Consider the following 12,443-nt stretch of genomic DNA (forward strand, 5'->3'; position numbering starts at 1 on the left):
GGGACTCCAGGATCATGACCTGAGCCGAAGGCAGTCGCTTAACCAACTGAGCCACCCAGGCGCCCGATGAAGGGAGATCATTATATAATGCACCTTCAGGGCAAGTCCTGGAAGTTAATCAGTCTATCAGTGGTGATGATTTTAAGTCTTGAGGTGGCTGTCTGCTGGACAGACTCGGTGGAGTGAGAGTAGGGGTGGGGGTGGGGACTGGAGGCAGGGAGGGATTCTGCATGGGGAGTTGGGGAAGGTTCAACAAGAGGAGAATGTGAGCTGGTCCTGAGGAGAAGTACTTTGCCAAATGGAAAAATGGGGAGAGGCAGGTTGGGGCCAGGGAGCGAAGGGCTCTATGTGTCTAAGAGGCTGGGATTCATTCTGGAGACAACAGGAAGGGATTTAAGCAGCGGAAGGACAAGGTCCAGATTTAGCCTTAGGAAAGGATCCCTGGGACCTGTGGTGAAGGGATTGACGGGGTGAGAGGGGTCAGGAGACTGGCAGAAGTGGGTTGTGATAGTCTGGGTGTTGGAGCTGTGTGTGGATCGCTGAGTCACCTGCGTGGTGCTCACCTGGGGTCAATGATTCAAAAGTTCCAGTCCCAGGAAATACATCTGCTCCTTAACAGAAAGTAGCCAGAGGAGTCGACCGAGAGACCCAGAGCAAGCAGGCAGAGAGCCTGTTGGGCCTCTCTTCCTCTCCAGCCCGGAGGTGCGGCCCCTCCCCCTGCCCCTGGGCCTGGGCCTCCCCTTTGTGAATCTGTCTGTCTGTGAACGCGTGGTTGTCTGCCGGCTGAGGCAGCAGAAAGAGCACTTTGGAGTGAATCAGAGCTAAATCCAAATCCTGATTCTGCTGCTAAGTTAGCTCTATGATCTTGGTCAAATTTCTTAACCTCTCTGAGTTGGTTCTATGGAAAATGTTCAGACTTGTAGTATCTTTACATGCTTGTATGTAAACGCACAGAAGAAGTATATCCTGCCCACCAGCATGAAGAGTGTTTGGCTGGTCTGGGGAACGTGGGTGACGAGCCACTTTCACATTTTATCTTATTTCCTCCCGCACTGTCTGGGCCTTGTAGAGACTCCGTATTCTACATTATTGCATTTGTAAGGAGCCCTGATACTGCTACCAACTTCACAGATTGTCGGAAGGATTTTTAAAGGATGCTACAGATAGAACCGTGCAGAATTGACCCTCAGAGGGTATCAGCTCCCTTTTCTTCCCGGTGCCTGGATCTGCATGAGGTATTTGCGGGTCTGCCTTTCTACTTGTAACTGTTTATCTCTTTGTATCTGTATTTGTGCAACAGGCCTTCTGGATATCTCTTTGGTTTATGCTTCCCTGAGTATCTGTGTTTGTTTTTGTGTTGGTGGATGTCTGTGTATGAGGGTCTGTGCATCCGGGAATGTGTGCATTTGTGTATCTGTGTGTGTGTGTGAATCGGCATGTCTCTATATATGTGTTTCGGTGTGTTGGTCGTGTGTGTGTGTGTATGCGGGTGATACATCTGTGTATGAGTTTGTGTTTCAATATGTTCTCATATTTGTGTGTGTTTAGATGTCAGTATGTTGTGTCCCTGAGTGTTTATGGGTATCTAGATATATCGATGTGTAGCTGGGTTTGTGTTTTAGTGTGTGTGTCCATGTAACTGGGTATGCCAGTGTGAACGGGTGTGCGTGTGGGTATGTCAGCCTGTGTTTGTATAAGCCTCTGTGTGGATTGTGGGAGCTTTCTCTGACAATCCACGTCCAACTGTTTCCCTCTGATCGTGGGCAGGGAGCTCTGCCCACAGATCTTGACCCTACTCCCAGCTTCTTTGAGGCCCCAAGTGTGGGTGTTTCCCTCCTAGCCCTGCCCTTGGGCACAGGGCCCGGCTTGCTGCCTAGGACTGGTGGAGTGACTGTCTGCAAATACCTTGAGGGCCCCACCTGGCAGCCCCCTACAGGAAGCCTTTTCAGCTGGCAGGTCAGGCTGGTCATCCCCCTGTTCTGGGGCTGAGAACTGAGAACTGAACCCTTCTCCTTGGAAAGCAGTGAGCCCTGTGGATCTTGGGTCAGGAAATCCCTGCTCTTTTGGCCTAGGTCAGTGTCCATCTGGCCCGGCTTTTTGTGTTTGTCAGAGGCAGCCAGACAGTAGGGAAACAAAGCATGTCTCCATGGCAACCCGCCTCTGCTTTCGAACTTGGGCAGTTGAGTGGTTTTGTGGACCCTTCTTCAGGCCCAGCGCTGGGATGGGGGTAGGCGGTGAGGATGAGTAATGAAGTTTCTGCTTATGTGCACTGCACCCCCATCACACACCCCAACACACTCAAATACCTCCACACACTCACTACTTTCCTGGGTGAAATTGGACGCTCAGATAGGGAAGCTGGTGCCCAGAAAGGACAAGTGTCTCACCCAAGGACCCCCAGCAAGTTAGTGGCAGGGTTGAGATGAGAACAAGGTTAGGCTAACTTTTGACAGGTCATTAAGGCTGGCTGGATAACTCCTTTCAGGGCAGACCTCAGAATAAAGCTTCTCCTGACATTTCTACAGAGTTGTTAAAATTCTTACCATTCGCCCTTGCTTGTCTATGGGCGCAGTATTTTCTAACTACCTATTAAAACAAACTGCCACTTGGGGCGCCTGGGTGGCTCAGTCGGTTGAGGGGCTGCCTTTGGCTCAGGTCGTGATCCTTGGGTCCTGGGATCGAGCCCCACGTCTGGCTCCCTGCTCGGTGGAGAGCCTGCTTCTCCCTCTCCCTCTGCCTGCCACCCTGCCTACTTGTGCTCTCTCTCTATGTCTCTGTCAAATAAAGAAATAAAATATTAAAAAAATAATAATAAAACAAATTGCCACAGAAACAAATGGAAGGCCGGCTCTCAGTTAAAACCCAGACCATCACTTATAACTTGGGTTTCAAATTTTTAGTCCATCATGGTGACATCACGGTTCCCACTGATTTACTTTGTGGTAAGTAAAGGTTATAAATTGGTTTATAAACTAAATTTATACGTAGAAAACATTGCTCTTATCCATTTCATCTCTCAGATAAAAGGCAGGTGGCTTTTGTTTGAGGGGAAAAAGAAAATTCTACTGCTAAAAGAAAAAGGTCGAAAACCACTTTTCTACACTGTGTACAGCTAAGAGAGTGACAATCGGATCACAGAATAACAGTCCAACTGGGGGCCTGGAGCACAGAGCTGGTGCTCAGATGTTTGTTGAAAGAATGAAGGGAATCAGAATTTGTTCCGCCCTGGAGATTGGGCAGTGGCAAGAGCTACCTCTCCTTTCTCTCTTGTGCCCCTGCTCGCCACTCTCCTCTGCCCTCTCCTGTCTCACTCTCTCTCCCCTTCCCTCCTCAACCTCCTAGGAGCTGGCACCAACTCAGCGCTGGGAGCCCACCAGGCTCCGTCTCATTCTGGGCGCCCACCACAAGCCCCTTGGGTGCTTTTTCACCTCTCAACCCAGCAGGGGAAATGGGCGCAAGTAGGCTCAGGACCTGATTCTAGGAGGTGCTGGAAAGATCTAAGAAGACCTCAGCGGATGTTGTTTGACACGTTAACCTGCTTCCTCGGATGCCAGCAGCCAGGGCAGGGGACCAGGGAATGCCCACAGTGAGGACGGGACCTGCATGGCTCCTCCCCCCCCCACCCCCACGTTAGGGAGGAGAGGGGAGGAAAGCATCATGCCAGGGGCCTCTTTCTATCTTATCCTCCCACTGAAAAGGATCAAAGGGTAGATTCTTAGTTTGTTCTGAAATAGGAACCCCTTTGGGAATCTGGCTAAAGCTATGGACCTTTCCCCAGAAAAATGCACGCAAGTGCATTCACAGTTAAGCAGAACATTCGGGAGGTCCCAGGAGAAGTACTGTCTCTTCCCAGGTTCTTCACTGTCTACCCTTGAAAGCACCTGGCATGGAGTAGGGAGGCTTGACATAAAGCAAGTGCTCAGTTAGGAAACACATACACCCACAAACACACACGTGAACACAAGCCAGTTTTAAATTTCACCTCTGTCCAGAGGTAATTATGTGACTGGGCAAGTCACTCCACCTCTTCTTAGGCTGTCTTATCCATGGAATAGGAGTACTATTAATCACTCCATATCTCAACTTTGCAGAACTGCTCCTCCCTGTACTATACTTTCAGCCCCCCAGTTGGTCTAAGAACTGAGGGCAGTCACAGGTGCTCCCACCCTTGGCTGTGTGATTTACAGGCTCTTTTCCTTCCTGGTGTTCCCTGTAAAATGTGGGAGGCTCAGCCACACCTTGGCCTGGCTGCCCAGTCTGGAGTTTGGAAGAAGACCAGGCCCAGCGGAGGACAAAGCTGGAGCTCATGGGAGGCAGGTCTCCCTGGGAGTAGGAGGTGGGGGAGCCTTGGGTGGGTATGGGTGCGACATCAGGGTGGCCCTGGGGTTTCCAGAAACAGAGGGGGCAAAGCTGGAGGGTCTGGGGGCTGCTGGTCTCTCCCTGGGGCTGCAGCTTCCTGCCTGGTCAGGTGACAGCCTGGTTCCAGGATGGACTTTGGGCCCTGCCGACATGGGCTGCTGGAAAGTCTGTTTCCTTAGCTGCCCACAGGGCCAGCAAAAAACGGTAGCTGAGCTGAGTAGTCATGAATCTAGAGGGCAGGGTTTCAGGCTAGCCCTTCCCAGGCTAGCCCTCTCTGGGTGTCTCTGAAGTATGTCTGTCCATTAGGCCAGGGGACAGGAGGGAAAGCTGGGGCTGCTGGTCTGAGAGTAGTCCAGGTTGGAGTTGGGAGGTGAGAATGTCTGGATGTTGGGAGTTAGAAACAGTGAAGGGAAAATAACCCTGATCTCTCCCCACTTCCCTCCTTCCCCACCTCCAAATCAGGGGATCCAATCTCTGAGCTGACTCCTGGGGATTGTGGGGATTTTTTTTTTCAATTTTTTAAAAAAGATTTTATTTTTAAGTAATCTCTATACCCAATGTGGGGCTCGAATGCACAACCCTGAGAACGAGAGTTGCATGTTCCACTGACTGAGCCAGCCAGGTGCCCCTCAATTTTTTTTTTTAAATTAAGTAAACTCTATGCCCTGTGTGGGGCTTGAAGTCAGGACCCCTGCATGCTCTACCAACTGAGCCAGCCAGGCACTCTTGTGTGTGTGGGGGGGGGATTGTGGTTTGAAGGGAGCTTTTCTAAGGAATTATATGAACCACTGTCAGGGCCAACTTCATAGATCCCGGTCACCCCGGCCCTGAAGTCAGAAAGGCCCCACACTTGGTTGAATGCTTTGCTGTTATCTTCTTGAAAAAATTTTTTTTTTAAGATTTTATTTATTTGACAGAGAGAGACACAGTGAGAGAAGGAACACAAGCAGGGGGGAGTGGGAGAGGGAGAAGCAGGCCTCCCGCGGAGCAGGGAGCCTGGGATCATGACCTGAGCTGAAGGCAGACGCTTAACAACTGAGTCACCCAGACGCCCCTTGAAATTTTTTTTAAGTAAGCTCTAGGCCCAACTTGGGGCTCAAACTCATGACCCTGAGATCGAGTCTTATGCTCCACCCACTGAGCCAACCAGGCACCCTGCCTTCTTGAAAATTTTAATAATCTTATTTATTTATTTATTTATTTGAGAGAGAGAGAGCATGAGTCGGGGAGGGAGGGGCAGAGGGAGAGGGAGAAGCAGGTTCCCTGCTGAGCAGGGAGCCCTAAGGGGCCTGATACTAGGACCCTTCAGATATGACCTGAGCTGAAAGCAGATGTTTAACCGACTGAGCCACACAGGTGCCCGAAAATTTTAGTAATTTTTGAACAAAAGGCCCTGCATTTTCATTTTGGATTAGGCCCTGCAAATGATGTAGCCAGTCCTGGCCACCAGGAAGAAGGAGATGCTGAAAGGGTTGGTGGGGGGACAAGACTGACTAATATCCCTCTCCTGATCGCCCCTTCCAAAAACCAGAATCGACTTGCCTTCCTCTCTCCTCCCTACCCAGTGCTTCCGCACTATCCAACAGGCCAAGTTCCTGCATGGCGCTTGTTCTCTGTGTCTCAGCCTCGCCTGTAACCCTTCTCCGTTGATACTTACCAAGCAAGGGAGAGGAAGGGTCCTTAAGGCTAGTTAGTGCTGGTTTAGGCAGAGAGAACATGAGGACAGGGCTCATTGTGATCCCTGTGCCTGGCCCAGTGCCTGACCCAGAAGGGGTCCTCTGGGATGTGGGCTAGACCTGAACGAATGGTGGTTAGACGGGGCAGCTGAGGCCCAGCAAGGATAGTGATCTGCCTCAAACCCCCCAGGTTTGCCACAGCTGAGCCCCTAGGGACACGCAGGGGGCTAAGGCAGGTTAGGGAAGCCAAACCCTGCAGTGTAATTATTTTCAATGTTACGGTGAGTGCTGTCTACACCATGCCAGGGCTGCCTGGACTGGGTTCCCCAGACAAATGGGTCTCTGCCCTTGTGGAGACCAGGACCAGGAGAAAGCCATGTGTCCAGAGTCAGGTTGGGTGGATGAAGGCAAACTCTAACTGGCGGGGTGCTACGATGCCCTTCTTGGGACCCCTGCACCCACAGCTGGCCCCTGGGGCAATTTCTATTTTTTTTTTTTTTTTTATGATTTTATTTTTCAACAGAGAGAGAGAGACAGCGAGAGAGGGAACACAAGCAGGGAGAGTGGGAGAGGGAGAAGCAGGCTTCCCAAGGAGCAGCGAGCCCGATGCAGGGCTTGATCCCAGGACCCTGGGATCAAGACCTGAGCCAAGGCAGACGCTTAATGACTGAGCCACCCAGGTGCCCCCCTGGGGCAATTTCTAGTCCTGGGGACCAGGCCGAGGCAAGATCTAGATTGCTGGTCTTGGCTCCTCTGCCGCTGACCATCTCTGTGCTCTTGGGCAATCAGTGGCCCCTCCTGGCTTCAGGTTCCCTTTTGTGCTATGGGGGTAACACTCCCTGCACTGCTTCCCTCATGGCTTGTTGTGGGATCTGATGATTTAAAAGTGCTTGGTCGGCTATGATAAAGAGCCAGAGGCCTGGAGGAAATGAGCACAGCATTTTCATGATTCTTAAAGGCTTTCTTCCGTAGGACCATCCTTAGTCCCACTTCTTACCCAAAGAGGATCTCAAAGCCCCTTAGAAGCTGTGAGTTTATCAAGCCCAAGATCAGCCCTAATCTGTGTTGAGCATCTCAGTGGAGAATCCAGGCCCAGGCAGGGGTGCCCTGGGGCCTGACAGCGAAGTCCAAGGGTAAACTGAGGCACGACTCTCCTCATTCCCCCTCACTAAAGGGTGAAGCGAGAGCGCAGGAAGCATGGATCCCAGCTCCACATTGAGGGCTGACACTGGGGGAAGGTGCGATGAACTGGGGGTTAGGAGTGATGGGGAGACTGGGGAGACTCCCAATCGCCAGACTGGAGAGGAAAGCCCGCTCTCGGTCACAGGTCTCAGGTGCATCAGCAGCCTCAGTCTCTAGAGCAAACCTCCAGTACTGTCTGAGTCCTGGAAAGAATTCTCAGAATTCCCATATTCCAGGAGAAGAATGCTAGAACCCCCAGGTCTTCCCAGGCTGAACTCAGGATACCTAGCTGTCCCGGGGTCCAAGCCCAGCATTTCTCCGCCCCCCTCCCCGTACCTCCTCCCGCGGAGCGAAGTCCCTTTCGTGCCCCCGCCGGCACCGAACCTCAGGACGGGCTCCTCCCGCCCCGCCCCGCGACCCCGCCCTCTGGGTCCCCCGGGCCGCCGCGCGACCCACCCGACCCCGCCCTCCCCCGGCCCCCGGAGCGCCGGAGCCGGACGGCCGGCCGGAGGCGGCGGGGAGGGCGGCAGGCGGCGCCGCCCCCGCCCGGCGGCCGCTCCCTCCCCGGCTCCCGGCCGGCCTCCGCGCCCCGCCCGCCGCCCGGCCCGCCCCTCCCGCGCCGCTCCCGCCGCCCGGCCGCTCCCCGCGGGCTCCGCTTCCGCCGCCCAAACTTTTCTCCGGCGCGTGTCCCCGCGGCGGCCGCCTGCCCGCGCGCCCGCGCCGCGCATGGGTGCCCGGCCGCAGGGGGCCTGACGCCCCCCACACCCCCCGCCGGAGGTCCGCCCGCCGCGCCATGGCGGCCCGCGAGCCCCCCGCCGCACCTGCGGCCGACGAGCCGGGGGGCCCAGGCGGCCCCCCGCGCAGGAAGAAGTCCCGCTCCGGCGCGTCCGGCCTCCGCCGCGCCTTCAGCTGGCTGCGGGGCAAGCGGCGCAAGAAGAAGGCGGCGGGGGCCGAGGGAGCCGAATCGGCCGCCCCCCGGGCCAAGAAGGCGGACGACAAGGCCAGGACGGCCAAGGCTAAAGGCCGAGGTAAGGCGGCCGGGCACCTGGGCTGCGCGCCGGCCGGCGCCGAGGGTGCTGCCGGGGTGGCTCCGCCGGGGGTCCGCGGCGTGTTGGAGGGGTGAACCCCTAGGCGCCGGGGCAGGGGGAGCGGAGAGCCCGGGGCTCAGCCCGACACCCCCCATTCTCCGCCGCCCCCGCCCCGGCATTTCCCAGACTCAGCCCGACCCCATTCTAGGGCTGGGGCAGGAATCTCCTGGCTTAAGCAGGAAGTGCTGGTAGTCTGGCTCTCGGGACGGTGAGGCAGTCCCCCTCCCCCAGACTCACCCAGCTTCTGCCCTCTGCTGAGTCAGGGGGCCGGACACTCGGCTCTGGCCTGGGGCCCATGGGAGAGGCAGGTGGCCTTGCGTCTCTGGTGGGGATTCCTCCAGGTCCAGAAGGTCAACTGCACTCAGAAGGTGTTTCAGCCCCACGGAGGACCCAGCATGGAGCATAGCATGCTTTGGGCTCTTAACGGTGTTAGCTCTTCCCACCCGGCCCCCCTCACCATTCCCCTGGGCCAAACGGCAAACATCCACCTCCTGGCATGCTGAGCTCCCCGATGAGAACCAACCAACCGTGGCGCCCCTCCGCATCACTCCTTCCCCCAGTCCTGGTAGAAACATGCCCGTGTCAGATGGGGGAAACTGAGGCCCACATTAATGGAGAGGCTGTACCTGAGCTGCGATGGGTACTTAAAATAACCACAGCCAATTCCCTGTCTCTGGGCTCTTTCTGGCCTGATGGATGGGCAGCCTGAGGGGAGGGAAGGGGTGGCTGACTTGGCCCATCCCTGCTGGGGTCACTTTCCTTTTGGGCACTTGCTTGATTCTTTTCTCATTTCCCCCTCTGTTTCTGTGTCCCTTTTGAGGGGTAGGGCATGAATCTCTGCAAGAGGGTGGGGCTCCCTTGGGGCTTGCCCTGCTCCGAAGTCTACCTTTCCTCTGGCTCGAGCTGCAGGGCCAGAGGTGAGGAAATGGCGGTGTGTTCGGGCCCATCCCATACTGTGTTTACCCTCCCAGTGTCCTTTAACCACCTCCTCTGCAGGAGACTTAGAAGGACCGTTTGAGGGGTCAGGAAGAGTGTGAAAAGCCTCTTGTGTGATTGCATCCGGCCTGATCTTCCTTTTGGATGAGGGCCTTTGGCCCAGGCACAAATAGAAGTCAGGGTGCTGGGGCAGGGATAGCTGGGCCAAGCCCTGAGGGAGGGTTTGGGTGAGGGGTGTTTCTCAGGGCTCCCAAATGGATGCAGAGTCTGTCTTAATGCTGTCCCACTGGGATTCAGTCTGAAGTCATCCCCATCTCAAGAGGGCATGGGTCAGAATTGCAGCAGGGTGGATTCTGGTCAGATGGTCAGGATTGGAGATAGAAGGCTAGTGGTGTACCCCAGGGCAGTGGACCCTTTTCCCCTCTGAGACCAGCCTGGAGACAGGGGCTGGAAAAGCTGACCCTGTACGTCCCTGCTCCAACAGCCTGGGTTGGGGTCATTGGGTCAGTGGGTAGCCCTCCCCCTGCCTTGTGTTAGGTATCTGGTAGCACTGGGCTTTCTGGGCAGCATGTTGCCTGATTTGAGCCCACGTGCATAGGAACCACCTCCCTGCCCCTGGCTGTTGTATCTCCAGGTCTGGGGGTGGCCCCAGGCCCGACTAGAGGAAGTCCTACTCCCTTTTGCTCCAGCCTCCTATTATTCCAGTTGTTTCCTTGTCACCTGCCTGGCCCAACTTCTTCTCTGTTTATTAAGAGAAATAAATCCGATCTCTCTAATCTCCATTGGCACTGCTGGTCAGGGAGGGAAAGCCCAGAGAAGACTTAACTCTTTCTGGGGAAAATGTTCAGAATGGAGACGGTGGGGAGATGGGAAGGAAGAATATACAGAAAGTTCCTGAGAGGTCAGGGGCCTTTGTTCGGAAGTTCCCCCATCCCAGTCTCTGAGATGCAGGTCGTGGCTCCCCTAATCTGACTTCTCTACGGTAAGATGGGAAAACTGAGCTTGGAGTAGAATTTTGAGCCCTTGTCTTCCAGGCCTGCCCTGCACGGACTTAGAAAGGAAAGAGAGGAAATCTGATAGTTATTGATTATTCTGAATGTGCCAGGAGCCCTGTCCATTAGCTCACTTGAGCCCATTTGCGGATGAAAAAATTGAGGCTTAGGGACAGTGAGTGCTTCATTTGCCCAAACTGGGGTTCAAACTCAAACCATCTGCCTCCAAAACTGGTACCGTTTTCATGAAGAGGACATGCGGGTGGGACACAGACCAGTGGGTAAGGCTGAAAGATCTTCTCATCCAACCCATTCTACAGATGGCAAAAGACCCAGAGAGAAGTGAGGGAAGCTGACAGTGGGAGGAGTAGGAGAGTTAGGCAAATGAGAGTTCAAATTCTGGCTCAGTCACTAGCAAGCCCCGTGACGTTGGGCAGCAATCTCTCTGTGGCCCCACTGATTACTGTCTCAGGGCAGAGAGGGGACCTTCTCACAGGGGTGACCCTCTGGCTGGACATTGCATTGCTGGGTCCGTGACGCCAAGATTGTCTCTGTAAGATCTCACAAGAGCGAATGCGGAAATTAGAGGAACGTGAAATCACCACTGCAATGCAAGGGCTTACTCTTATTAATCACCTTCACCTGAGCTCTAAGGACCCAGTCTGGTGGGAATGGGCTCAGAGGCTGACAGGACAACTCTGCCGGCCTTCCCAGGCCGCGTGACACCGGCAGATCGTGAGCCCCTCTAAGCCTCAGTTTCCTGATCTGTAAAATAGGGAGAATAAATCCTGGCTTTATATGGGTGTTTCAGGGGTCATATGAGATAACCGAGATGCAGGTGCTTTGTGAACTGTGGAGAATGGTCTAGATGGGAGCAGGTTTCTGCAGTTGTGATGCTAAGGACTTGGACGTTAGCTGATCCATGTTTGGAACTCAACTCTTGGTCACACCTCAGATACCCATGGCGGTGATGATGATGATTGAGGGGGAAGCCACAGAAGGTGGATTCTTAACCCTTGTCCAACAGAAGACTCAGGCATAAGGAAAGGTAAACAAATAAGAATCCATATTTTCCAGAAATATCACCTGGACTCTAGACAAGTATGTGGGGAGGAAGTGTTTCTGGGACAGACGCCAGGACTGGAGCCCAGTAGATAACCAGGGGAGGCTCTCTGCAGGAGGTGAGCAGAGTGTAGAAGGAGGGCAGGGTGCTGGCTAATTTGATTGATTTATTTGAGAGAGAGAGAGAGAGAAAGAGTGGGTGGAGGGGAAGAGGGAGAGGAGAGAGAGAATCTCAAGCAGACTCTGCGCTGAGTGGGGAGCCATTGGCGGGGCTTGATCCCACAACCCCAAGATCATGACCCAAGCCAAATCAAGAGTCGGGTGCTCAACCGACTGAGCCACCCAGGCGCCCCGTGTGCTGGCTAATTTGAAGAAGCAACATGAAGGCTGCTATGTGTCAGACCCTGGCTGGGCATTTTCATGAATGTTTTCCTTTGTCCTTAACCACAACCTGGGAGATGGGCAGTTATTACCATTTCTAGGTGAGAAAATAGGCCCAGTGGGTAAAAAGTAAGTTGATCCAGGTCACTCAGCTTCATTCATTTGAAAAAGACACATTCTTTATTATGTCGTGTCCAGCACTGTTCAGGGTAATGCGAATACCTGGGACAGGACAGGCAAGGTCCCCACCTGCATGGAAATGATGTTCACGGCATGGCAATGACAGAAACTCTGTCGGCCTCCGGAGGCCACACTCCGGAAGCCAAACAGTATGAGGCTAGGTCTGTTTCTGACTCTGGAGAGGGGGAACCAGTAACCACTGTAGGAGAATGTAGCCCTCCTGAAGGTTCCTCTTGGGCAGTGGGCAGTGGCCAGGGAGGGGACCGGGTGGTCAGAGTGCGGGTGGCTTCAGTACTGAAAGAACTGAGGTCCAGCAGATTTAACCTGAACAATGCTGGCCACTCACTCAGGAGGAACTCTCCTTGGTGTGGAGTTGTGGAGAGACTCTTGAGTTTGAGTTCTGCCCCACTGTGGGCCACATATGCCCTGTCTTGACAGTGATGGGGTTTCATGGCCTCTGAGAGCCCTCCTGGTTCTAAAATTCTGGTTGGAGAATGGGCTGGGGCCACAAGGGTGGGAGCTATGCTCAGGAAAGGAGAGTCTGCCTTTTGGCCAGTCATGGACAAGACATTGGGACCCAGTGGCCT

At 54.4% G+C, this 12,443-nt stretch overlaps 1 protein-coding gene across 2 annotated transcripts in view; it reads left to right on the plus strand.

The window, feature by feature from the left end:
- Nucleotides 1–1,085: 1,085 nt before the first annotated feature.
- The window catches only part of NHSL3 (NHS like 3), a 34,484-nt gene continuing 23,126 nt past the window's right edge, over nt 1,086–12,443 (plus strand). The window contains exon 1 of one of the 2 annotated variants that reach the window (XM_081817998.1): nt 1,086–1,235. Coding sequence is in view for 1 of the 2 variants with exons in the window: in XM_081817997.1 (XP_081674123.1) it covers nt 8,011–8,245 (235 nt within the window). In the remaining variant the exon portion in view is untranslated. Of the gene's footprint in view, nt 1,236–7,826; nt 8,246–12,443 lie in introns of those variants that run through there. The other variant, XM_081817997.1, reaches the window with a different exon arrangement.

Source organism: Leptonychotes weddellii, chromosome 4, assembly GCF_054177405.1.
Source record: "Leptonychotes weddellii isolate Sample4059 chromosome 4, ASM5417740v2, whole genome shotgun sequence".
NCBI classification, from domain to species: Eukaryota; Metazoa; Chordata; class Mammalia; order Carnivora; family Phocidae; genus Leptonychotes; species Leptonychotes weddellii.